Raw genomic sequence first — 25,161 nt, 5'->3', positions numbered from 1 at the left:
TCTCTGAGAAACCACCATACAGAGAGGAGAACAGGTTTTAGGTCTGTATGATAAAGTGCGTGGCTAATAAATTTGCAGAATTTATTGAAGGGCAGTGGCTTCTTGCCACTGCTTTATTTAAGCTGCAAAGCAATCAAGTTGCTCATAAATTTTATCATTTCCTGCCTGGATGAGATGGAGTTGCTCAACTGGAGACAGAAGAATATGTCATTATAAGAGCCTTCTAGATATGAGCTTGACATTATTGTGGAGCACAGGGATACTGAGAGTGAACCAAATGCAGTGGTTTTTGGTGTGTGTCAGCAGCTGAAGAGACTTTATGGCCTGTACTCTAACACCCCGTGCAGCACCACATTGTTGTCTTTCTTTCTTGAGCTCAGTTTTGGCTGTATCTCATCTCTGAGCTGGTGTCTTCCAGGACTGGGCATCCTTATGACAGCGGTATAGTTGTGCATGCTGGAGTTGTTACTGGGTAGATCCCTTCAGGTAGGATTCAGACTATACTCTTGGGCCTCTGCCAGGAGTCTTGCTTCACAGGCTTGATGGTAGTTTGAATCAGCTGAAAGCTTTTTCAGGAGAAAAGTCATGGTAGGGGAGAAGGAGCTTGAGGAGCCAAAGTAACTGTTCCTGGCTGTAGAGCCATGGTTCTGAAATTTTGCTAAGGATTTCTAAATTTATTTTCTTTAAATTCTGCTCCATGAAGTATGCATTACCACTGTTGGTGATAAGGGTATGTAGGCAAAGTTCAAGTGCCATTGTCCAGTTCTTGGACCTGGAAGAAAAGATGTCTGGGAGCAGAACCATTTCCAGGTAGCTCTTACAACGAGCCAATGGTTCTGGCGACACTAGATGTCTATTAAGTGAAAGCCTGCTTGTGTATGTAGGTACAGTTCTGCAAGTAATCCAGGTGGGGATAAAATTTAGTAATGGTGCATAAAATGTGCAGGGTAATTTGAAGAGTTTTGAATTTAGAAATATGAAATCCTTCACAAGTCCACCACACCAAATAGAGATTTGAGGTCATTAAAATAATTACATTTTGAAAGAGCACTTTGACAACAGAAACCCTGTGGGAAAGGATGGAGAAAACATGGGTTTACAGGAGCATTTTTCTGCCTATCTGCCTGTTTGTACCTGTGTAAACCTGTCATTTTCTCCACTGATGGCACTTTGGAAAATCCTGTTCCCTGTCAGAGCATACTGCTGACACTACATTTCTGTCAAAGCTCTCTGTCACTGTCTTCTCCAGATTTGGTAAAATGTAGTAATTTTCCTGTTCTTCTTTGGCCATACATCTCTGTCTTCCCCATTCCTCTATGCCAGATTATGCTGTATAATCTGCTGTATGTAGCTTCCTTCTCTCCTATGTGTGTGTGAAAGCTTTATAAAATTACTCCTTTCTTACATGTTTTATCAGCATTAACTTGACAACTGTGGCGTTTTTGTAATTGTTATACATAGGTATTGAAGATTTAGAATTCCAAAGTAATTTTTGGTAATAATCTTTTCTGGAATCCATGCATCAGACTTTATAGCTGGGTTTTCCATATGGTGCATGAAAGGAATGGTGCTGAGAAGTGACACAGCCATGAGCCACTGCAGTGACTGGGGAACTTTCAGGTGGTCTGTGAAAATGACAATGTATAGGCATGATTGTATTTCTGACAGACTTGAGCACCTGGGTTGGGGATGAAGCAGGGTGCCTTCCTCCACTCCGGTCTCCAGCAAGCTGGAGCTGCAGCATGTTTGCTGAGGGTGGAGGCAGCTGGGGTGAAGAGGAGGGTAAGGCATGTGTGTGTCAGCGTGTTCAGGTGTGTCTGCCAGAGGATTATTACCAGATGCTGCATCATGGTGGAATGCAGATGGGCAGAGATGTGCCCAGCAGGTAGTTTGCAGCATGAGCTGTATTTGTGACTGCCATTTACAAATCTGAACCGATACAACTGTGAAAGACATTTGGGTTGCAATAGAGTTGCAGGTGAATTTTATCAATCCAGCTAGGTTGAAGCCAGAAAGGACATCATATCATGCTTTTCTCACGATGATTTCTCAAATATCTGATCACAAGTACAGGATGTATCACTTCTCAGGCTTGGCAACCTCTTGTCTTCCTCCATTTACAGTGAATATCAGCATGTTTGTATAGCCAAGAGTTTTTGAAAGGAATTTTCAGATTCAGCTCTTCAATGTATTTTCATACTAGCAACAGAATCTTAAGTTCTAATACAACCAGTGCAACTGTACAAAACATGGAGATTCCCTATTAAATTTGTAATTATCATCTTTCCTGTGATCCTCAGATCCTGAACTTAAACTGGATATGTACTTTTCCCTTGTCTATGTGCATAACAGCAAAAGCGGAAACTGAGACTTTACATTTCCAACACATTTAATCCTGCAAAATCAGACGCTGATGACTCAGATGGCAGCATTGCTTCGTGGGAGCTGCGCGTGGAGGGGAAGCTCCTGGATGATGTATGAGTTATCTCTGCTTCACTGGGGCTGGCAGGAATCTAAAGATTGTCCTTTGGGGTGGTAGGTTTTGCTGGGGACATCAGCTGAGACAGGATAGCTGAGACAAGACATGTCTGAATGGCGGTGTTGGCTTGTTGCTGCTGGGAAGGCAGTGTGCCCAGCCCAAGTGAGGGATAAGGCCCTAAGGGGAATGCTGGAGAATGCAGCAGAAAACGAGGCAGATATAAGGACAGGACAGGTAGGAGGAAATGGAGAGAAGAGGGCTGAGATTAATCCTTTTAAAGAGATGCCAGGGTTCAGATTACAACAGGTGTGAGAATTCTGGCCTACAGTGGGCATTGCATCTTGTAAAGAGCAGGATAAGAAGGAGAAGGGAGTACTTCATATTCTTAGGGGGTACAACATGATGTATGAATGGTTACAGCAAGGATGGAAGAAACATTTTACCATTATGAAGTCCTCAGAAACCTCAGTGGTGGATTTCGTTGTCGTTGGGGAAGGCTGGACTTTCCTAATAAAGGCATCACCTATTTGAATAGACTTCACAAGTAAGTATTTATAGGCTAAACAGATGGAGAACATGTATGCATGGAGAGGAAAAGGCTTTCAATCTGTCTGGAGGTAACTGTAAATGAATCAGAGTCTTGCCTGGAGGAGGAAGTGGTGACAAAGTGCAACATCTGGGAATTGAAGTTAGACAAATTCAGCTTTGAAATTGGAGCATATATTTAAATAAAGAAAAATATTCTTTATTAGAACAACATAGCTTTTCAATTACCAGCATTTTAAAATAAAATACTATCTGCATTAAATACAAAGAAATAAATTGGAATCTTGTGGCCTGTATTCTGTGGAAAGTCAGATTAAGTAATCATAGACCTTCTAGTTTTTAATATAGACATTATGAGCTGTGCAGTAAACAACAAATAGTGGTAATTAAATGAAAATAAAAAATTTAAAAGGAAATAGTTTTGCTTAGTGTATGACCAGTTATGCAAAATTTACTGTAATCTGATAAATCAGACCAAGAAATTAGCATTCATCAGAAAATCCCAGGCTGTTAAGAGAAAGGTATACAGAGGACTTAGGATCATAGAATAGTTTGGATTGGAAGGGATCTTCAAGACCATCTCATTCCATCCCACTGCCCTGGAAAGGGACACCTCCACTAGCCGGTGTTGCTCAAAGCCCCATCCAACCTGGCCTGGAACATTTTCAGGGATAGGGCAGCCACAGCAGCCTGTGCCAGGGCCTCACCACCCTCTGAGTAAAAAATGTCTTCTTAAGACCAGTCCAAACCTACAGCCTTTCATTAAAACCTTTGCCCCTCACCCTGTCACTACAGATCTTGGTAAAAAGTCTCCCTTGATCTTTCTTAGAAGTTCCCTTTTAAATACTCCCTGGAACCTGTGTTTCTCTGGGCTAAACAACCCCAGCTCTCTCAGCCTGTCCTCATAGGAGAGGTGCTCCAGTCCTGAGATATTTTTTATTGCCATTCTCTGGACTTTTCTCATGGATGTCATATTCACCTTACAAGCCAGTCCTTTTCAATAGCATTAAGAGTCAAGGAGATCTTCCCTAAAGTGTGCACTGTTCCTTGTGTGTACTCTTGAGATTTTTGCATCTTAGCCTGTGTTTGTCAGAGGGAGAACTCAATTAAATTGATCACACTTGTGGTTTATATGGGATTTAATGTGCAAGACTGAGAGACTGAGAAGAAAGTCTCAGACACAAGCTAATAAATGCAGCCTTACACATGTCTGGTTCTTCTGCTTGTACAGCTCAGCAAACAGAAACGGAAGTTTTCATCTTTTTTTAAGAGTTTGGTTATTGAACTGGACAAAGATCTTTATGGACCTGACAATCATCTTGTGGAGGTGAGAAGGCTGTGCACCCTTTGCATACAAACCACTGGCACATATAAACACCTGGTGCCTGTTGCCTCCCTTGTTTAAGAAACCTTGCATTCGTTATCTCATTGAAGGTATTTCCAAAGTTTTCAAAATTCCATTCTTCTTAAGAGAATATATATATATAGTGTGTGTATATATATATGTATATATACTGATATGTATCAGTACATTTTAGAACAGAATGTATGAAAAGATGAAAATATTGTGCACATTTCTCCTAACAAGTAAAGTATGTTAACAGCAGAGCAGATTCTGCACTAAAACTGAATTGAAATGACTGGGGGCCTGTAGGTGGTGGGGGGGGGTGTTGTGGTTTGGTTTTCTCGTTGTTGGGTTTCTTTTTTAGATTGCCAGATCTTCAGAAAGTTTGTATTTGTCTGATTCTGGCATGGTGTGCTGTGCAAGATGCACCTCGATGGACATCAGTGAAAAAAAGGCCAACAATTTTCCTTTTCCCTTTGTTAGTGGCACAGAACTCCCACGACCCAGGAAACGGACGGCTTCCAGGTGAAGAGGCCTGGGGATGTCAGTGTGCGATGCACGTTACTCCTCATGCTGGACTACCAGGTCAGTGCACTGCTTTCAGCCTGGAACATCCAGCCAATGGCACCTAGTGCAACCGAGCAAATTCATCTTGTCACACACCTCAAAACCCAATATACTTGGACTTGCAGTGTCGCATGGGCCCTTGAAGTTTGAATGATACCAAACTGACAGATTATTTAAAATGTAAAGGGGACAAATCAAGTGAATTTCTAATATAGTCTAGCAAAATATTGGTCTTGGCATTATGATAATTAGCATTTTTATTGCCCACCTGCAGAAAAAATACCCATTTTCTCCTCTAGCTTCTTAGAGACTAGTCAGATAAGTTGCACACAAGTTACACGTATGTTTCTTTAAAAAAAATTCAGAGGAGAAGCTTTTGCTAGTGGTACCTGAAGTAGCTGTATAGCTGTGGCATCCTTACCTTTGCACGAACGATGGATGCTGCAGTTGATTAGAATCAGAATCACTAATCTGACTGAAACCATCCCTAGAAGAAATGCTGCTGTCTTAAGGAAACTGTTAAGAATGCACTGCTGCGAGTAGATGGGATCCCCCTTTTCAGTGACAGTTCAGGCTCAGATGCATTTTGATGGTGCAACTTTAAGAACTTGTTCTCTGCCACCGTCTTTTGCCTCCAGGCAAATAGCATCTATTCAGGATATAGACACTTCATTTTATGTTAACAGAGAGAAAATTTTATTACTTTTTAGAGAGCACATGGGCTATCTGAAATACTGATACAAGCAGCAAGTATTTTTACTATTAAGACAGTATAATGATGTTTGTTATGCTCACCATTATTATAAATTTATGCTTTAAAATAAATGTTCTTTTATCCTTAAGTCTTGATTTGTTATAAAGATAGCTTTGGGTGATTTGCCACCCATCAGAGTAATCCTTACTTAATAATGTGGTGAATACTAAACCTGAGTGAGTACACACTTGAAGAAGCATCAAATTCCAGATTATCCAAGGAATTTATGCTGCCAGAGATGAAGAGCAGGGAAGTTGAATTGTATTACTGACATCAGGAAAATAAATAAAATCCATTGACTGGTTGTGGTTGTGGTTTTGGTGGGCACCAGAATGGTGGGAACATGCCTGAAGAAACAGAGTTCCAAGACAGTGTGTTGAGGTGAGACAGCAGTTACTAGCAACTGTGGAAGTGCCATCCTGCCTTCCTTCTCTCTCTCTGTAGTTAACTTCCAGTACTTCAGAGGAAGGGCTGTTCTTTTTCTTCTCTCATTCCCAAAAGTCAAATTTTGCATCAGTGTTGAAAGGGAAAATTCTCCCTGAGTCTTTGTGCAAGTTTTTATTGTTGGAAGCATGTGCTGTAGGTTGTCTGTGTGCACAGCACAGGTACAATGTCCCACTTCCAGAGCACCAATGGTGGGACACAAAAATACAGATTTGTGTTTTTGCAATCTCTGCCACTGAATGCGATGCTTCTCCTAAGAAACAGAGTCCCCTGAGAGTTAAAACTGAAAGTTCATACTTGTGTATTTGTCTGCTTTCCTCTGTATTGCCACCTCCTTGGCTTTCTGTTGCAGCCTCCCCAGTTTAAACTGGACCCACGGTTGGCCCGTCTGCTGGGGATCCACACACAGACACGCTCAGCCATCATCCAGGCTCTCTGGCAGTACATCAAAACAAACAAGCTGCAAGACTCCCACGATAAGGAGTACATTAACTGTGACAAGTACTTCCAGCAGGTAACTCTTTTTTGGCCTTAGTAGCTCTTTAGAAGCAAACTGTAACATCCAGCCACAAATTTGGGATGAATGAAAATGACTGATTTTTATTTTCCCTTAATGATTTACGGTATCCTCGGTACCGAATGGCTTTCAGCAGCCACTACAATAAATAACATCAACACCTCCATGTGGCAGTGTTATCAAAACCTCCTACATCTGGTCGTTCAGCACTCCCACAAAACTGGTGGCCTTTCCAGGAAGGAGGACTTCTGTACTGATCTGATGGGCTTTTTCCTGCATTGTATCATTTTATGCTAGGAAACATAACCTGCTGATTCTGATTGTCAAATCATATGTAGACCTGTTTTCTTTCCATCTTTTTCCCTGTTTACAAAGGAAGAAGACATGGAAGATATAACTAGAAAAGCTGTTTTTTCTTAAATCTTCTTCAGATAATGAAATATCCTTAATGATCTGCATGATGTTTTGAAAATAGCATGTAAAGACTTTTTGTCTTTCACAGTGACCTCTAGAATTAACCAAGAAGGCCATGTAAAAGCATCTCCACCCTTTCTGTAAATATGACTATCAAGTTTTTTTTTCAAAAGTAATGTTAACTGAACTATCACTGTCTTACCTGGCTTTGTTGTTCAGGCTCACATGACTTATTGTGAAAGTAATTGAAAGTAGGGTTTGTGACATACTTCTGTATAAGGAAAGTACTGCCAATTATGATGAATGAAAAATGTTTTAGCAAGCAGTGAAGGTAAATGTTGTGATGAAACTTGTGTCCTGGTTTTCAAGATTTTATTTTCTGTTATAAATTTGCCCTACAACAGTTCAAAGTAGCCAATGCTTGAACTAAACTTAAAGACACCTTTGCACATTTGAAAATACAAAATGCACTAAAATAATTGTGAGATTCATGGGTATTTTTAGGAATATAGAACCAAAGTGATCAGGATTATGTAATTACTCCCTTGTTTGTTTGGGTTTTGGTTTTTTGAGAATTGCAGCAAACAGTCTTTTTCACAAATAGTGAAAACTCCATATTAAAATAATGTAAGAATTTTGGCAAAATGACAATTCTGTGTGTTCTCTTGACTAGATTATTTGATTTTCATTCTTTATTTATCTATAGCCAATTTAGACTGAGTTTTGTTTCTGCCAGCCCAAAGAGGAAATGGGAAAGGGGAGGCGAAAAACATTTGAAAAATCATGGGCAGAAAGAAAAAGGTAAAAAAGGAGTAATTTTTTCTATTTTGGTCAATAATTACAGTCCATCAACTAAAACTGGCGGGTGGCAAATTGAAAACAAACAAAAGGACTCAAGCATATTTAAGCTTCAAAACTCCTTGAAATAGAACCTCACAAATGATAAAAGTGTATATAGATTCCAAAAGTGACAAACCAATGGATGAAAAATCTTGGGCTGTTTTAAATGCAAAGCTGAGGAAGTTGGGAGAGTTTTTTGGGGAAGAGCCAATATATATTTCTCCTGTTCTTACATTTTTCCTTTAGTATCCACTTTTGGCCACTGCCAAGGGCAGGGTTGTAGGTTGTACAGTAGCTTTGCAGCAGATCCTTTGTGTGATCCTGTACAGATGTACATATCTTATTTTTAGTAAGCAGGAGGGCCGTATCAATTTTATTTATTTTAACTTTCAGTTTAGAACTTCGTTAGAATAAGAACTCGTTGAAGCTATCTTCTTGTGCATCTCATTAGAGACTTATTTGCTCTTAGGTCTCCTTTGTCTTAGAACTCTGCAGGAATGCTATGATACCTGACAATTATCCTCTCACACTAAGAAGATGAATCAAGTGAGAGAGTTGGGAAGTAGCTGATTGCTTTTTTGGAAGACTTAATCTCACATCCTGCAAGAGCTGGCTAATCTAGAATAGTTTCATAAGAATTCAGTGCTTGCACAGATTTAAATCACAAGTGGGATTGTTTTGAGTATTTCTGTTTTCCTTAGGTCTCTGTCCTAATTAGCTGATCTTGCTTTCAAAACTGATGCTGATACTTAGGAATCTGAATCCCCTTACAATAAATGAAGTATTTCATGATGAAGTTTTTTTGTTTTTTCACTAATACTCTCAGGTTGAGATATGGAAGGCAAAGGAATTGGCCTTCCAGTCTGATAATATTCTGTAGATTCTATAGTTGTAGCCATGTAACTGCTGGAAGAAAAGCGTTGTCCTGGCTGGGAGTGTGTGTATCACTCAGGGGAGCAGTACATAATGCACCGGTGTTTCTGCCATTCCCCTTGGCATACTGGTCTCATTTGGCATGCCAGCTTTTCTGAATCCTGCACGGCTGTGTTGTGGTTATGTCTAAGAGCACAAGACAGTACAGACTAAAAAATTATAACTGAATGAGTTAGCTGACCCACCAGGATCACTGTAGCTTTCAGAACTTAACTTAGTTTAGACCACCAGCTCCAGTTAGGCAGGAATGTGAGAAGCTTTAGCAAAATTCCACCCACCCCCAAGTTTCCAGCCTCCCATCCTCCTCTCACTAATTAATGTGTGTCCTTGATCCATTTTCCCTTCTTAAAGTTCTTGTTACTCTGACATGCATCCATGTTAGGAATTTGACATGAGTGTTGAGCCAGTGGTGAGAGCAGATGGGATGGAGCTAGGTGTGGAGAGAATTTGAGTGGGAATTCCACAGTCCTCTCTGTCAAGTGCCAGAATTCAGAACCCAAGTAAGGAGTGAGCTGCAGACTCAGTAAGTTTTGTTGCTTCCTTTTTCTTCAGAAACTAGCTGGCTGAATTCCTGGATGTGGGCAATTAATGACACAGGTTTTAGAGCCAATGAAGACGGATCCTTTTCTGTTTAGAAACAATGTTTATATCAGCAGGGAGATTTGAAATCCACTGTGTTACAAGCAAGTGCAAGAAAAAAGGTTCAAAGGTATTTCAAAAGCAATGGAACCTTGCAAATGGTTCCTAGAGCTGGCTCCTAGGTATTTCTGCTGCCAAACTCACTTGAAAAAACAGTGAATTTCAAAAGATACCCTATCTGAGGAACCAGGGCATCTGACTTCATAAGAACGAGAGAGTCTTTTATTTTCAGCCCATCCTTTGTCTCTGGAGCTGCAAAGGTTGTTTCTGTTTATAGATAACCATACTATGAGTAGTGTATCTCTTCTGTCAGGTGAAAATAGTTTCCCTAAGAGGCATTTGCATAGGCCTGAGCATTTTTACAAATTGCCTCCACGTGAGGGCACATTTTAAGGCAAATGTTAATATATGGAAAGTTTGGGTTTTTTTTTTTTAAGGTCAATTTAAATGGCGTATCTTTGGAGAAAAATGTGTTTGTCTGTTCAGAGCATTAAAAATCACAGTAGGAAACAAAGGCTGTAATAATTATATTTCTGAAAACTCCAGGTGTAAAGAGTGTTGTTTCTGCATTCATGGCAATGCACTTCAATTGTTCACAGAAAATTTCCAAACTCTACAGCTTTTAACCCATTCCAGAATATTTATATTTACCCCCTGAATTCAGCAGAAATTCATTGTGTGATTTTCAGGGTTGTCCTGTACAGAGCCAGGAGTTGAACTCAATGACCCTTGTGAGTCCCTTTCCACCTAGGATATTCTAGGAGTCTATGATTCTATTTAGCTTCAAGACCATAGTAAAGAGAAAGTCACCATAAACCATTATTTGGAAAGGGGTGGATCCCTCTCAAGGGGCTGTTCAGGCTTTGGTTAAAAATAAATAATATCACATTGACTTCATTTTCTGTAATCCTAAAAAACCCACATATTGCAAATGGTTTTAAAATCCAGAAATGTTTTCTTGTATTTTTCTTTAGCACAAAATATTGCAGAAAACATTCATTGGGAGAAGAAAGGCAAACCGGTTTTGGGTTTTCTCTGGTAAAAAATACAATAATTTTCTTTACCATATGCTGCTGTAAACCCTCAATAAGAGAGAGGGAGTATTTGCTTCTCTCTAGTCATTGATACAGTTGATCCTCATGTCCCAGTAAAGTGTCCAGTTCCCTCCAGCAGCTAAACCAAAATTGAGACGCCTGAAATTGTCATGACCTGATGGATACATCTGTAAGCCCAGATAAAAGTACAGGGACAGAAGTGACCAAAAATTTAACCTGTTCAAGGAACCTGAATTGCAGCTTTCAAAATCATCTTCCGTAATTGCCTCAGTTCTTTGTGAGCTGCAGATTTCTTACTTTCTCATTTAAGTGCAAGATAGGCTTTGGACAAACAACTTTTGTTGTTTATTGTGTTCCAGATCTTTGACTGTCCACGGCTAAAGTTTTCTGAAATTCCTCAGAGACTCACTAACCTACTGCTGCCACCAGACCCGATAGTGATAAACCACATCATCAGGTAAGCTGCTTGGTCAGCTCAGCACTGTCATGTGCAAAACACTCATTAGATGAAGTACAGAAAGAGCTGCAGTAGCTGTAGAGGCCAGAAACCAGTTTTTACAACTTCCATGTATTGGACTTTGTTGTGTGTTTGTTCTATGTGTCATTCTAGTTTGTATAATTCTGAATTATTTTCACTAGCACAACACCAATTTCCTAAGAGTATGAAAAACAGCTTTTATGTTTACTAGAATACCATTGAGAGAGTTGGTTGGGATTTTTTCCTAAGGAGAGAGGAATGAAAGTTTGAACCCACAAAAAGAGATAAAAAATTGACATGAGGAATTGTACATCATGGGCAATCATTCTAATCTCCTGATATATTATGTAAAATGTACATCAGCATTACGATCTCAAATGCAGAGCCAGTCCATGCATGCCTTGTTCGGACGGGGTTAGCTCTTTGACTGTTAATCTTATCCTGAGAATGACAAGGAATCGAGAGATCTCCAGAGATTAATAGCAAAGAATGTGTGGATTCAGAGCAGGTCATTGGGACTGTGATACTGAGCTCTCGTGTCTTTGTCAAAACAGTTGTCTTTGTGGCATAGCAGATGAAACACAGCTTGCAGCTCTCTAAGGCTCTTCCAGCATGTGCCTTATTTCAGTGACAACTGTGTACATGGAGGGGGGGATAAAGAGGCTTCTGGGGATTGCAACTTCACTGTTCGGATATTTCAATCCTTTCCAAGATTCTTTGTGGTCAGGATCAAAACTCTGATTCTGGGTGTTCAGACATTATTATTACTTAAGTTACTGATTTGATTTCCTACAGAATATATACAATATATTTTTTATGCAAATGCTTCTGAATTTGCTTAAAATTGGGCTCTTTATTTTAAATTTGTAACATATGTAATGTGTTTAAATATTACATAGGCTATGAAAATAAAATTTGCTTTTTGATTAATTTGAATATATCAAACAGAGAGTAATGAAAAAGCAGCTTGGTGGCCATGCAGATTGAGAGCTGGGTACGTACGTGGGGCACAACTCGGTGACCTGTCTGATGGACCACAAAAAAACTGAGGTCCTCAGAGGTAGATAGTCACTGCTTAGAGACAAACTACAAGAAACTGATGATTATGTTTCCAGGGGCAGAGAGATGACAAAAGGTACTGGAGGGAGTGGTTTTTGTCAGGTACCAGCTAAAGAACAGGTGTGTGTCACAAAACTACAGCTTCGTGCCTAGCAGCGTTCTCTGATACACTGTGTGCACCACACAGCACCTGATAACCTTAAACAGTGCTGATGTAACAGTGTGGAAAACGAATTCATTTCCTGGGAAAGGCAGTACTTCTGCAGTGGAGTCTTTACAGTGTTGGGTTAAGCTAAAATAAATCTGGAAGCCTGTCACTGAATTTCAAGAAAATAAGTAATTCTTAGACTCGTAAAGTCACAGAATAATTTATACTAGAAGGGATTGCTGGTGGTCATTGAGAGTTCCCCCATCCAAACTCAAATCAGGTTCAAAGTCTATCCAGGATACGTAAGGGCCGGGTCCAACCGAACTTAAAACAGGGTCTCACACGTGCTCTGTCCTGTCGCCCTGCATTCAGTTTTTTGGAGTGAACATAGTCAGCCACTAAAACAATATGCCAACTGCCTGTCCTGGTTTAATCTGGTCTTCAGCTCAGACTCCCCATCTGCTCATTCTCTCTCCAGCAGGGCAGGGGGAAGTGTTGAAAAGGTTACAGGGAGAGAAAGACAGTATATAACAAATTATGACGATGATGATGTGATGGTGATGAACAAAATCCAACACTACAAGGAATACAGATGAAAAGTATTGCACAGCACCAACTGACTGATGCCCAGCCAGACCCTGAGCAGTGAACAGCTGCCCCAGTTTCCTGCTCACTCTAGCGCCACATGGTTTGGAATATCCCTGTGGTCAGTTGGGGTCAGCTGTCCCAGCTGTGTTGCTTCCTGGCTCCTTGTCCACCCCCAGCCTCCTCGCTGGCGGGCAGTGTGAGGAGCTGGAAAGGTATTGACACGCTGTTAGCAATGATCAGCAATAATGAGAACATCTCTGTGTGACCAACTCTTTCCAGCTGTTCTGGTTTAGGGCAAATTTTGGGACGAAACCTCTGAATGGCGTCCCACCTGAAAAGCAAATCCAAGCGGCCCTTCCCCTAACTGGTTCAGGAAAAGATTTCCTTAGAGAAAAGTGAAAAAGCTGTTTATTTAACAAGCAAAGTATTCACAAGCATAAAAAAAAGAGAAAAGAATAATAATAAACAATAAAACCTCTCTCAATTCTAAAGAGAGGGCAAATTCAGAAAGTCCTTGCTGTGGGGTGTAGCTTGGCTCACTCACCCTCTTATCAGTCCTACTTGCTCTGAAAAATGCCACGTCCCAGACCCTGCTGAGCCACAGATGTGAGCTCCTGGTCTTTTTCTGGGTTTTCAGTCCAGAGCAGGCTTGAACAGTTCCAAGAAAAAGAAAAAGCCACAGTCCAGGGAACTTCTCTGCCCCAGCTAGCTAAAAAAAACTAAGTAAAAAGCAAATGAGAGCTCTCTCCCGCTCTCCGTGCTGCAGACAACACAGTTTGTGAGACAGAAATGCAGGGGAACAAATGCAGTTGCACTGCAAACAAATTCTGCACTTCTTCTCTCTGGTTCCGTTTGCTCTTGGAACCAGTCTTAAAGGTGCAGAACTTCATATCCAGTGTAAACAGAACAGACAGCTGGGGATACAAGCAACAGACATATAGTCACCCCAGGACACGAGCACAAATTCACAACACAGCCTCATACCAGCTGCTATGGAGAAAATTAACTCTGTCCCAGCCAAAACCAGCACACTACTACAGGGAATTTTTCATTACCAGTGATGGTAAATATATGTGCTCTTAATTCAGATAAATCCTCAGGCCTGCCTTTTACAGGAAGATCAAGTAGATCACAATTATTCATTCTAGTTTTAGAGGATATGCACAGAGAGAAAAATGTGAAGTATTCTAAACTAATTCTAGAAATTATAATAGTATTGTAGCATCACTCTCTGGGCATCTTTGAAAAAAAGGAAGAAACAATGCAATGCACTGAAATGGACATAAAGTAGAGATGAACAAAAAGTCTGATCTTGACAAATATTTTAAATACCAGGTAGACTCAAACCTGCAGAATGCAATTAAAAATATAGATTCTGTAATGGTTTCTGATTCCCACAATACTGAATGCATCAAATTTAAAACTGGTAGAAGTCAAATCTTACCTGACCTCAAGCTAAAAGTGGAGATTTCCTTGAGTTGCACTCCTAATTGCAGTTGACACAACTGAAATCAGAGGCACAAAGAAGAACCTCTGTGGGATTTCCATTTCTGCAAAGAAGCGAGACATCTTCCACTCTATTAAAGAATACAAGCAGACTGCAAAGCATAGCTCTCCAATATTCTTTTCATACAAACCGCTTATCTCTGGCTTCCCCCTTTTTGACTACCATCATAACTTTTTACAAACCAATTCCTTATAGGGAGTGAATTGCCCATGCTGCAGTGAGTTTCTGTTGCCTCTCACCCTAATCTCACGCACCTCCAAGGGGAGGCTGGCCCTGTCTGTGCTTCACCAGTCTGTATGTCACATGCTCCCAGGGAATCTGCTTTTCCCTTTTGTTCTCCAGGCTGGAGAAGCTCTGGCAGCTTCTCTGGGCAGGTGTGTGCTCCAGCCCCCAGCATCCTACTGTGCCTCTGTGGGCCTCGCTCCAGAGTGTCACATCTTTGTGGTCCTGTGCCCACCAGTCCAGATCCAGTTTCACCAGCGTGGCGTAGCAAGGAGGAGCCTCTTTGCTGGCTTGTGGCAGCACCTGCGCTAACACAGCCCCTTTTGCAGCTGACCTTTGCTGTGGCTGCCCTACCCCACAGAAGCCTCCTGCACTTGTTGTCTGTCCATCAGGGCCCCCGAGTCCTCTCCTGCCAGCCTGTCCCCCTGCACGATGTCATTGTATCCCAGGAGCAGAGCTTTTCCTGTGCTGGCCTTTACCATGCTGAAGTGCCATTGTGTTTCTGCGGCCCGTCAGGGTCCCTCTGTCCAGCCCTGCTGCCCTGACTGACCTGGGCTCAGGACCCTGGGAGGCCTGAGGACAGGACTCAGCCAGGAGCAATGGAGCCAAAGACAACGTGGAGCCTTCTCTGTGGCTTTTGACACGAGTGGCAGAGCCAGAGCCAGACCTGAGTTTTCCCTTAGCTTTCCTTCTGCTGCTCATCTTCTTGCAGGCAGTCACAGCATCACAGATTCTTAGAATGTTTGAGGTTGGAAGGGGCCTCTGGAAGTCATCTGGTCAAATGCCCTTCCCTGCTCAAGAAGAGCCACCTGTAGCAGGTTGGCCACAGCCATGTCCGGATGGCTTTGGAGTGTCTCCAACATGGGAGACTCCGGGCTGGGGTGACAGCAGATGGGCTTTGAGGGTCTTTCTGCAACTTGTGCTATTGCTTGGTCACCCTTACAATAAAAACACATTTCCTGGTGTTCAGATGGAGCCTCCTGTGTTTCAGTTTGAGCCAGCTGCCTCTTGTCCTGGCACTGGGCACCACTGAAAAGGTCCTGGCTCTATCTTCTTTAAACCCTCCCTTCAAGTTTTGGTAAGTTCCCTCCCCACCAGCCTTCTCTTTTCTAGGCTGAATAGTCTCAGACTCAGCTTTTCCTCAGCTGTGAGATTCTCTAATGCCTTAATCATCTTCATGGACCTTTTCAAAATTCTCTCCAGGAGCTCCATGTATCTCTTGCACTGGGAAGCCCAGCACTGAACACAGTACTAGAGGTGTGTCCTTACTGGACTTGAGAATAGAGAAGGATCCCCTTCCTGCTTACAACTCTACTAGTGCAATGCCATCTCTGGAAGTTCTTCCACTCCCCCAAGTCTGTCAAGCTCAATTACATCCTGAGCAATGTTTTTTTTTTTTAGTACCTACTGAAGATGCACATAACCCACACATCTTACAGATAGGGTTGAGAAGCCAGGATTTTTATATTACAAGTGACAGTGATTGAAGTCTGATTTACCAAATACTGAAGACTGTTTTCTTGTTAAGAAACTTTAGTCTAACAATAAAGTAAGTGTTAAGTCTAAACACTGGCAAGCTAAATATAAATTTAGGGCAGGACAAGCCAAAGAATGATACTGGTATTTAGTGTAACAAGTCTCAGGAGGATGTTAGAAATTAAATTTGATGATCTGGGCAAAAGCTCCAGCTCAAAAGTCTTTGAAATCTGACTGACAAAAGATGAGAGAATATACTAGAATATGAAAATATATAAAGATACCCTGTTCTTAAACTTTTTCACAGCATCTGCAACAGGCTTTATTGTAGAGTGAATTCTGGGCTGGATGGAAATTCATTCTGAGTTATTATGGCAGTTCTCATGGTCTTGTGTTATGCTCTCTATAGTGTTGACCCCAACGATCAGAAGAAGACGGCTTGTTATGACATAGATGTAGAAGTTGAAGACCCATTAAAGGGCCAGATGAGTAGTTTTCTTCTCTCAACAGCTAACCAACAGGAGATAACAGCATTGGATAACAAGGTATTAGCCCAAGAGTAAAGTATCCCATGGTACATGTACTCATTGTGTAGCTTCACATGTGTTTTGTGTCATGTGTCAAAGACAGTAATGTTGTGAGATGGGGACTTGTTAAGGGCATGTGCTTTCGAGGGATCAATCAGCCAAATGCAGTGGGAGTACATCAGCGTGAATGGCATTCCCATTTAGGATTTGATCCTAGGCCTGACGTGGTTGTTGAGGTGATGGAGTTTCACAGGTAGTGTACTGAGTCCCCTGACACTTGAAAACCACCAGAACTGTATGACTAACTTTTTATTGAGAGGTCATGATATTTTGCTAAATTGCAAAGCCAAAGCTAGGAGAATCTCATAGTCAGGTGTGGGTTTTGTGCTAACTGCAGAATGGCTCTCTGCATTAGCTGGAAACATGGAACATGCATGGCAGGAAAATCACTTGGAGCACTTGGGCAGTTTTAAGTGTTAGTGGAAGAGGATCATGTGCACTTCAAATAATAATATCTATCTTAAGGCAGTAGTGTGTTTTACAGGCTGTTTTAGGGGTTCATGTCCTAGGGGCTGTTAGCCAGTTCTGGCATGTGTCAATGGCTGATTTGGATCGGTAAGGGATAAACAAAAATGCCCTCTCAGAACAAGGCCCAGGTTCTCTTTGTTTACTGCTAATACAAACAAATATGTTAAACTATGGTCTTCGTGCAGTTTTAAAGGGGGTCTGGGTGCCAGCAATGCAATGGATTCTGGTAACTGTTGCAGTGTCTTTGCTGTCAGGTCTTAAGGCCGGTCCTTTTCAGCTGCTCAGTCAGTTAGTTCCCAGCCTATGTAAGCTCACAAGCAGCATGCACTGGGTTATTCTGCTTCCAGTCCCACTCACCTTCTCTCCTGTCTGTGTCTACTCCTTTTTGAATATTTGCTGTAGCACAGGGCAAGCTGTGATCAGTGAAGTTACTGAAGTCACTTCAGGGTGAGTAGACATGGGCTGCTCCTGTTACCCTCTGTGCATTGCATTGCTGTGCTGCCACGGAGTCTCCTCCTGGGAATTCGGCGCACGCCAGTGGAGTTCACTGAGCACAACTAGAGCATTTTGCCAAAGAAGGAATGATTTTAAGTTGACAGCAGCTCTCTTCTCTTAATCTACCATGTAGTACCTACACTAGTGGCCTTGATGGCATAACCAGATCAGGGAACGATTCTTTTCTCCCATGTGCTTGTCATCTTAGCTGTTTTGGCAAAAGAGACGAATACATGAAACTAAACAAGTTAGGTTTACTCTTTCAAACTAGAGCGTTAGAAGAACAGGGTAGCAAATGTTTGTTTTTGTGTCTATGTGCAAATGATTCATGAACTGTCCTCCTCCTGTTCATATTTGATGATATTATCCATTACAGGACCTTGACTCCAGTCTTCCCTGCTAGTTAATATTTCTGCCATAATATTTCTAAAGATATGATTCATTTTCTATAAACCTTTCATTTCATCCAAAATCATTTACTCATGATTTCTCATTGTTCATGCTCTTCTTTTTGCAGCCATCGTGACTTTCACACGCTTTCGCTTAAGAAAAGGTCTAGAAGTCATGGCTATTCATTTGACATGGACTTGATCAGGAAACAGCTAGGGTTTTTAAACATTACAGTAGGATGTTGAAGATGTGATGATGATAGTAACCAGGGGAATAACTGCTTTCTTGCACTGGGCACTGCTTAACTGCGTATTTATGTAGCACCTTTCCTCAAAGATCCCAGTCTTGGCAGGCAGAGTGATTCTACACAAGAAGTTATTACATTGTGCAGTAACATGGCTTAGCTCTGCATGCCATGCACAGGTTCAGTGCAGGAAGTGAAGGAGAATCCTGTACACACTTGCATTGCAGAAGTACAAGTGAAACCAAAATTTAGTGGCAGGATTGCAGTTAAGTTGCTGCTTTCTGAATTGAAAAAGCTCTAGGAAGGGCTGCATCAGTCTGTGGTGTAGAATTGTCACCTTTGTAAATTACCAGGAGTACTAAGATGGTAACAGAGCTGACCTGATGAGCACTGGAGCGTGAGAGAAATTAAAGAATATCCGGTTTGTTTCTTTTCTGTCAGATTCATGAGACAATTGAGTCCATAAATCAGCTAAAAATACAACGTGATTTTATGCTGAGTTTCTCCAAGGATCCCAAAGGATACATCCAAGACCTTCTCCGGTCCCAAAGCAGGGATCTTAAGGTGAGCTAAGATTTGAAAAAGAATGAGTAGTGGAACCAGAACAGAAGAATTTTATCTAAATGTACACAGAGTGTATAGCCAAATATTTAGGATGGATAAGTGGTGGAAGACAGACAATGAGTGGACAGTATGCAGGAAAGATAGTTTAGGTTGTATTCCAGTTCCAGTGGAACAGTGGTATTTCATGGGAGTGGTAGGACAGTAAGTTTGAAATCCAGGGCTTTGTTCATGTATTCTGTAAATTCAAAGCTGTGTCAAACTCAGCAGGAGCATCCTGTAGTATGAGAACACAATTTGGGTGTTTGTTCATAATTTAATCTTATCAGCTGTCCTTGACCTTATCTTTGAGATATGCAAGAAATGGAATGTAAAGACATTCAGTTGTCTGCCAGCAAAAATTAATAATTTGTTCCTCATAAAGTTCCATATTTTCTCTCTTTAACTGACATGCCTCAAAATCAATTGTATTATTGAATCCATTAAATTATTTTAATAAAATTATTGTGTCTTTCTTATATAAATGCCTATTGTTAACCGAATAGTCTTCCAAAAATCGACTGTTGAGATTATGGTTATTATTATTTATATGGTATTCAAAGGGGACAGGCATCTAAAAGCATGTTTAAATAAAGCAGACGTTGACTTGAGGAACTTCAAAAGGTGTTGTGGAGCTTTACACATGGAATTGTTGTTCAGAGTTTTCCCTGACTGACAAGTCACCCCATAAGAGCCTTTTCTATTAATGTTCTGCCCTGCTGGCATCAGAGCTGTGATTCCACAACACTGCTTTGCAAAATATACCAGTAACTATATTTACCTGTGATTCTGTGATGCTGAAGACATGAGAATGGTTCCAGCCCCCTGCTGTCCTGTCCCTGGAGGCAGATTGGATAGAGCTTGGAGCACCTGATCTAGTGGAAGGTGTGCCTGCCCATGGCAGGGGGTGGAATGAGATGAGCGTAAAGGCCCATTCAACACAAACCATTTGCTCATTCTGTGATCCTGTTTTGGCAGCAAGCACACATTGTCCATTAGCTTTGGGCTTTGAGAACAGTTCTGACCATTTTTATGTGTAATGTAGATAAATTTTCACTCTGGGTAAATCTGAAAGTTTCTCTATGTGGTAGAAGAGCTTTGGTGAAAAATGGTTTTATTTTTGTCACAGGTGATGACTGATGTGGTTGGAAACCCAGAGGAAGAACGCAGAGCCGAATTTTATCACGAGCCATGGTCTCAAGAAGCTGTGAGCAGATATTTCTACTGCAAGGTATGAAAGAAATATCCACACTGCTGCCTCAAAAATGCATCTCCTGCCACTGAGCAATTTAATCTGCTAAACTGTACAGTGTGTCTTTTTCTTTCAGATCCAGCAGCGCCGACAGGAATTGGAACAATCTTTGGGAGTGCGTAACACATAAGTACTGCTCACAAGATTCTGTTGGCATCATGACCACCAAACCAGTGGACTTCTCAGTGTTACTTAGCTCACTGTTACACATGGACCTGCTTCCTGACTGGATGAGAGCGTGCCATCAACACACCAGTCAGAACACCAGCTTTAGAGTGACCCTTGAAAATCTTGCCCAGGACAGGTGTCTCAAACCATTCCAAGCCAGAGACAGCATCATAAAAGTGTCAGTGTGAAAGAAGACTAAAGGTTCACTCATCAGCGCACATCGTTACGTTTTAGTGCAAAGTTAGACACTACACAGCAAATCCTAATGGCTATGCTTAGAATCATGGGTGGCACCGATGGGGGAGGTTGAGATAGGTGTTATAGGAGACTACAGATTTAGAGAAATAAATGCAGTTCTTACCCTGTGGTACACAAGAGTCTCAAACAGTAACTGACCTGGAATTAGACAAGATAGTTTTTCTTATAGCTGTGGAATGCTTTTTATTCCTGAATAGAGTTTTTGTTTCAGCTGGACCAGTGCAAGAAGCTATCTCACTGTCTGAAAGAACAAACTGGGAGTATTTGCATCCTGGAATGCAGAGCCAGTCTGGAAGGAAAGACATATAGTCAGGCCATCTTTTCTGCAGATGCAGATAATTTCTCTTCCCCTTGCCCCGTCAGTGAAAGGTAAAGTGAATCACATATCACTAGATGGGTATGACCCATACACTGTACTGAGACAAAGAGAATCATTCCTGGGATAAGAGCTTCTTATGCATCCTTAATATCAGTGGTATTAGCAACAAATGAGGCATTCTGAGGAAGCTAAAATAATGCAATGGTGCTTTGCTGATGCCTGCCTTTAACACAGTAGATATTAACAATAAGTACATATGTAAAATACCAGATTATTTTAATGTTTCTGTGTGTGACTGTAGGGTTCATCACTGAAAAGAACTTCCTGATTCTTGGTGTAGAATCCAAGAAGCTTAACTTCATGTCACATGGTAGTTTTTTCTTTACTTCAAGAGGTTAACAGAGTCCCTGGATTGGTCTCACATTTTGATCATCGGTGAACTGCCTCTTACTGTGAATTATTTAGCTCTCCCATACATGATACGTGCTGGTTATTTTGGATGCTGTTGAGTTATAAAGCGCTATCAGCCTTAAATAGCACAGAGAACATATCCCTTGGAAATCATCTTTGTAAATGTACAACAAATTCAGACAATGGGAATTTATGGAACGATTACTTGGAAGCAGGGACATCTTCCTCAAATCCTTCCCCTCCTCATTTTTTGTAGTGCACAGATGAGTTGTAATTAAAGGATTTCTAGTCCAAAAAACAGCTGCCAAAGTATAACTGTCCATTCGATGTGGCACTCAAAATCCTCTTCTAAGTTACTCTTTTTCACCTCCTTTCACTTCCTTGGAAAGAGAATCCAATTCACATGTGGTATGGAAAGAAGGCAGCTCTTCTGAATAAATGTGGTTTTTTCTCTAGTATTGTGTTTTCTGCTGTCTTTGCCAATTTCTCTCTTAGTTTTAACTTAAAAGTTTCTTCTGTTCAGTCACAGAAGAGATAGTCTTCTCTTTACCCCTGCATTTAATATCTTTGTTTTCACATTAATAGTGGCGTAGCTTTTAGTCCATCATTTGTGTTCAGAGATGTCTTGGAAAATTTACTTTTGATTGAATTTATGTGATGGCAGTGCTCTCACACAAAACCTGTTGGTGTGAGAAAAAGTATGACAGTCCCTCATTGTCTGAGGCCTTTTATTGGGAATGGCTTGATTTGGAATTTTTTCCCTTTTGTGTTAAAACCTCTTTCCACAGTAAAATGTGAAATCATGCAGTCTTAAAACTGGTTATACTTAGGGGTTGTGAGGCTGCCACAGTGATTGACTAGAAATGTTCATTTAGGACTCTGCTAATTGGACAACAGGCAAGCATTGTGAGTGCAAAACAGTGGGGGTCATCTGCGACTGCTTCCGTATTTGTTATGCTGCTGTGTCTGTTGTGTGCATGCTGCTCACTGTATACAACTCTTGTCTGTATGTGGCAAACAGAGCAGCTACATTCAGGGGCTTTGCTCAGTCTGCAGGAATAAGAAATGCAGAGAAAGATAGGCAAAGATATGAGAAGGGCACAGGACTGAGATAGATGCCTGCAGAATGTCTGCCAGGGAATTCTGGGTTTTGAGAACCTTCCTGCTGAAGTAGCCAATATTTGAGAGTAATACCAGTCATTTGCCACAGCTGACAGCATACTGGAGTCCAGCCTGGTTTTAGAGCCTCTGAATAATTAATTGGATGGATCTGGTTCCAGGTCTCTTTCAGAGCAAATTAACAAAACTAATGTGGTGTTGGTGCCAGTGTTCACAACTGTGTCACTGAAAGCTGAAACTCTGTCAAGCAGCAGTGTTATACTGAAAGGGGTGTGTGCATGAATCAGCCACTGAAGATGGCACTGGAGATAGCAGTCCAGAATCTAAATATTTCACTGTCTATTAAAAAAAAGACTGGTCACTACCTGTGAGTCTTGGGAATAGCTGTCAGGTGTCTTTCCTTCGGTTAAACTGGGGTTTGGGATTCTGATGCCTTTTTCCTGTGTTCAGGAACTGTTTGGGTGTTTTACTGAAGACAGAGAGAAAAATTTTGTCCTTTGTTCCACAGGTACAGCTAAGAGCTTGTGTGCAAAACAAAAATTTTATTTGAAGAGAAGTAATGGAGCAATACTGGAAGCAACTAGACCAAGTGTTGCTTGAGCATTGAAAATGAAAGGTAGCGGCACCGAACAGTCAGGTAATTACGGCAGACCGTGAATGAGGAATTCATTTTAAGTTCAGGATGGTTGTCTTTTTGTGTGTATAAAAGATGACAAGACGTTTCGGGGTCTTCAGTTGCCACAGTACAATACAGATCTATGCATACTGTAAAAAAACATTCTGTGCATAGAAGTAGTTCATGTATAGATGATAATATAGATTGTTAGAAAATAGGGCATCAAACTAGGAAAGGGTTCAACAGAGTTCTGGAGTACCAGTAGTAGGGAAATGCATCTTGGAGCAAGAGTGTTGACACGGCAGGTTAGAAACAGTTTTATTTAGTCTTCTGGGTTGTTGGCCATGAGGCAGGAATCAGATTAAATGTTTCTTAGAGATTGAAGGGGAAGCAAATGTTCGGTTGTGGAATAAAGAGAAGAGTACAACAGTGAGAAAGGAAATTAAAAAATGGAACAGAGTGCCACTGAAGCAGCAGTAAGACACAGCACAAGGTAATGTGCAAAGCACTCTTGGAAATAGAACAGCCCGTGTGAGTCTGTGCATTCTGTGTGCTCGTGTGTGTGCAGACACAGAGAGCTCTTGGGAGAGACAGTCGCAGTCGGTGTGTAGCCTGGGAAGTGGGAGGCAAGGACAGAACCAGAAGTTTTGTAAGTAACTTGGAGATGCACTATCGAAGCATTTTCACTGTTACCAGCAGGGGTTCAGTTGTTTGACATAGCAGGGTTGGCAGCTGTAGTGCAAACATCGTCTCAGCTGGCAGGTTTCTTACACCACATTGTTTAGAACTTATCCTGTGGAAGCCAAGTGAAAATATTAGTGTATAAATCAATATTGGTGCATATCCTAGGGCTCCTAATTTTGCCAAAATGCTAATCGGGTATTTGGGGGTTGTTGGTCTGGTTTTGTGTGGAGAACTCTTTCATGGCAATACGAAGAGATAAGGAGAGAAAGAAGGCTCTTTTTTACTAAAGAAAGCAGTCTCCTTTCTGTAACTGCTCTGTTGTTTAATAGAATGTATCTGTTCTGCCAGATCCTGTATTATAAACATCTTTTCCAAACTCACTGAAGAGAGGAACTCCATTTAAAAAATACATCAGTGAGTTTGCGAGAGTGAGCAAATACGTGTATAAAGAATAGGGGGAAGAGAGAGAGAGAGACTTTACTCTGTAGCCACCATAGCCATTGTATGATGCCGAGTGATTCCTAGAACAGCTTTTAACAATAAATACTTTGTTTCTTTGTATCTTGTGCACTAACCTTATGTGTCTTAATGAAGACCTGTACCTTGGTTTCTTTCTGTTCCTGATAATGATCTCTAGTGTTTGGATTTCTCTTCACTTGTGAATGCACACAAAGACATGCAAACACTTACAGGTTTTAACGGGACTTGACAAAGGTGAGAACTATTTCACCTTAGATCTTTCTTGTGAAATCCTTTTTCTAGATTCAACCTTCAGCCATTTCCATACTCAATAAGTGAGAAATCCTTTCCATTGGAGAGATGTGGCTCTTCTCCTGGACAGCCTAGAGCTAAAGCTTGGATGCTGAGAGGTGGTGTAGAAATTACACAGTCATCATCTCCACTGTGGTAGCAAATAGGTGGATGCCACTTCTATAGTGCTTGTCCCTAGGTTCTGCTTAAATAAAAAAAAAACAACAAATGGAGTTTCTTCTACTATGTGTAGTATGTCACTGTAGCAGGCCAGGAGCTTCTGAAGAGGAGACCCCTGCGACCTGTCTGTTGTCAGTTTGGCTGGGAATACGATTTTGTTCCAGAGTGGCTGGAGGGCATTGGGAACATTTGTGGTTTGTCAGCTTTAGAGTTTGATTGCAAAAGTCATTAAGAAAAAAAAAAGAATGACAACGAGGTTTGTCAAACTGATGCTTTCAGACCTCACTTGACATCTTTGCTTTGTGTTGGAGGTTGTGGTGTATCTGCAGCGCAGGGAATGAATGTCCCCTTCCAAATTCAGCCCAGAAGACCCCAAAGGCTCTTATTTGGAATATTTCTTTACTTTCTTTCGTTTGTGATAACACGATCTCCAAATTGCCCGGAGAAATGCCTTGATTTCCCCTGGAAAAACTCACGTGGAAGAGGCAGTTTGCAAAGGAGCCCAGAATTGTATTTGGAGAAGAGAGTGCAGTGTGTCCTGACAAGCTGTCTGCCTGTGTTCTTATTCCAGGAAAAAAAAAACCAAAAACCTTGCACTATACCAAGTAT

General features: G+C 41.2%; 1 protein-coding gene across 9 annotated transcripts in view; it reads left to right on the top strand.

The window, feature by feature from the left end:
* The window catches only part of SMARCD3 (SWI/SNF related, matrix associated, actin dependent regulator of chromatin, subfamily d, member 3), a 78,443-nt gene extending 54,260 nt beyond the window's left edge, over positions 1-24,183 (top strand). For 6 of the 9 annotated variants that reach the window (XM_058832991.1, XM_058832990.1, XM_058832989.1 and 3 more), the window contains 9 exons: positions 2,353-2,475; positions 4,257-4,352; positions 4,854-4,955; positions 6,488-6,649; positions 10,893-10,990; positions 16,421-16,556; positions 18,637-18,759; positions 19,925-20,026; positions 20,124-24,183. In XM_058832991.1, the coding sequence (XP_058688974.1) occupies positions 2,353-2,475; positions 4,257-4,352; positions 4,854-4,955; positions 6,488-6,649; positions 10,893-10,990; positions 16,421-16,556; positions 18,637-18,759; positions 19,925-20,026; positions 20,124-20,177 (996 nt within the window). In that variant the 3' untranslated portion in view covers positions 20,178-24,183. The remainder of the gene's footprint in view (positions 1-2,352; positions 2,476-4,256; positions 4,353-4,853; positions 4,956-6,487; positions 6,650-10,892; positions 10,991-16,420; positions 16,557-18,636; positions 18,760-19,924; positions 20,027-20,123) is intronic. The other 3 variants (XM_058832992.1, XM_058832997.1, XM_058832995.1) reach the window with 2 other exon arrangements.
* The last annotated feature ends 978 nt before the right edge of the window (positions 24,184-25,161 follow it).

This window comes from Poecile atricapillus, chromosome 2 (genome assembly GCF_030490865.1).
Source record: "Poecile atricapillus isolate bPoeAtr1 chromosome 2, bPoeAtr1.hap1, whole genome shotgun sequence".
NCBI classification, from domain to species: Eukaryota; Metazoa; Chordata; class Aves; order Passeriformes; family Paridae; genus Poecile; species Poecile atricapillus.
Note: the sequence above shows the minus strand (reverse complement) of the source record. Positions and strands in the feature narration are given on the sequence as shown.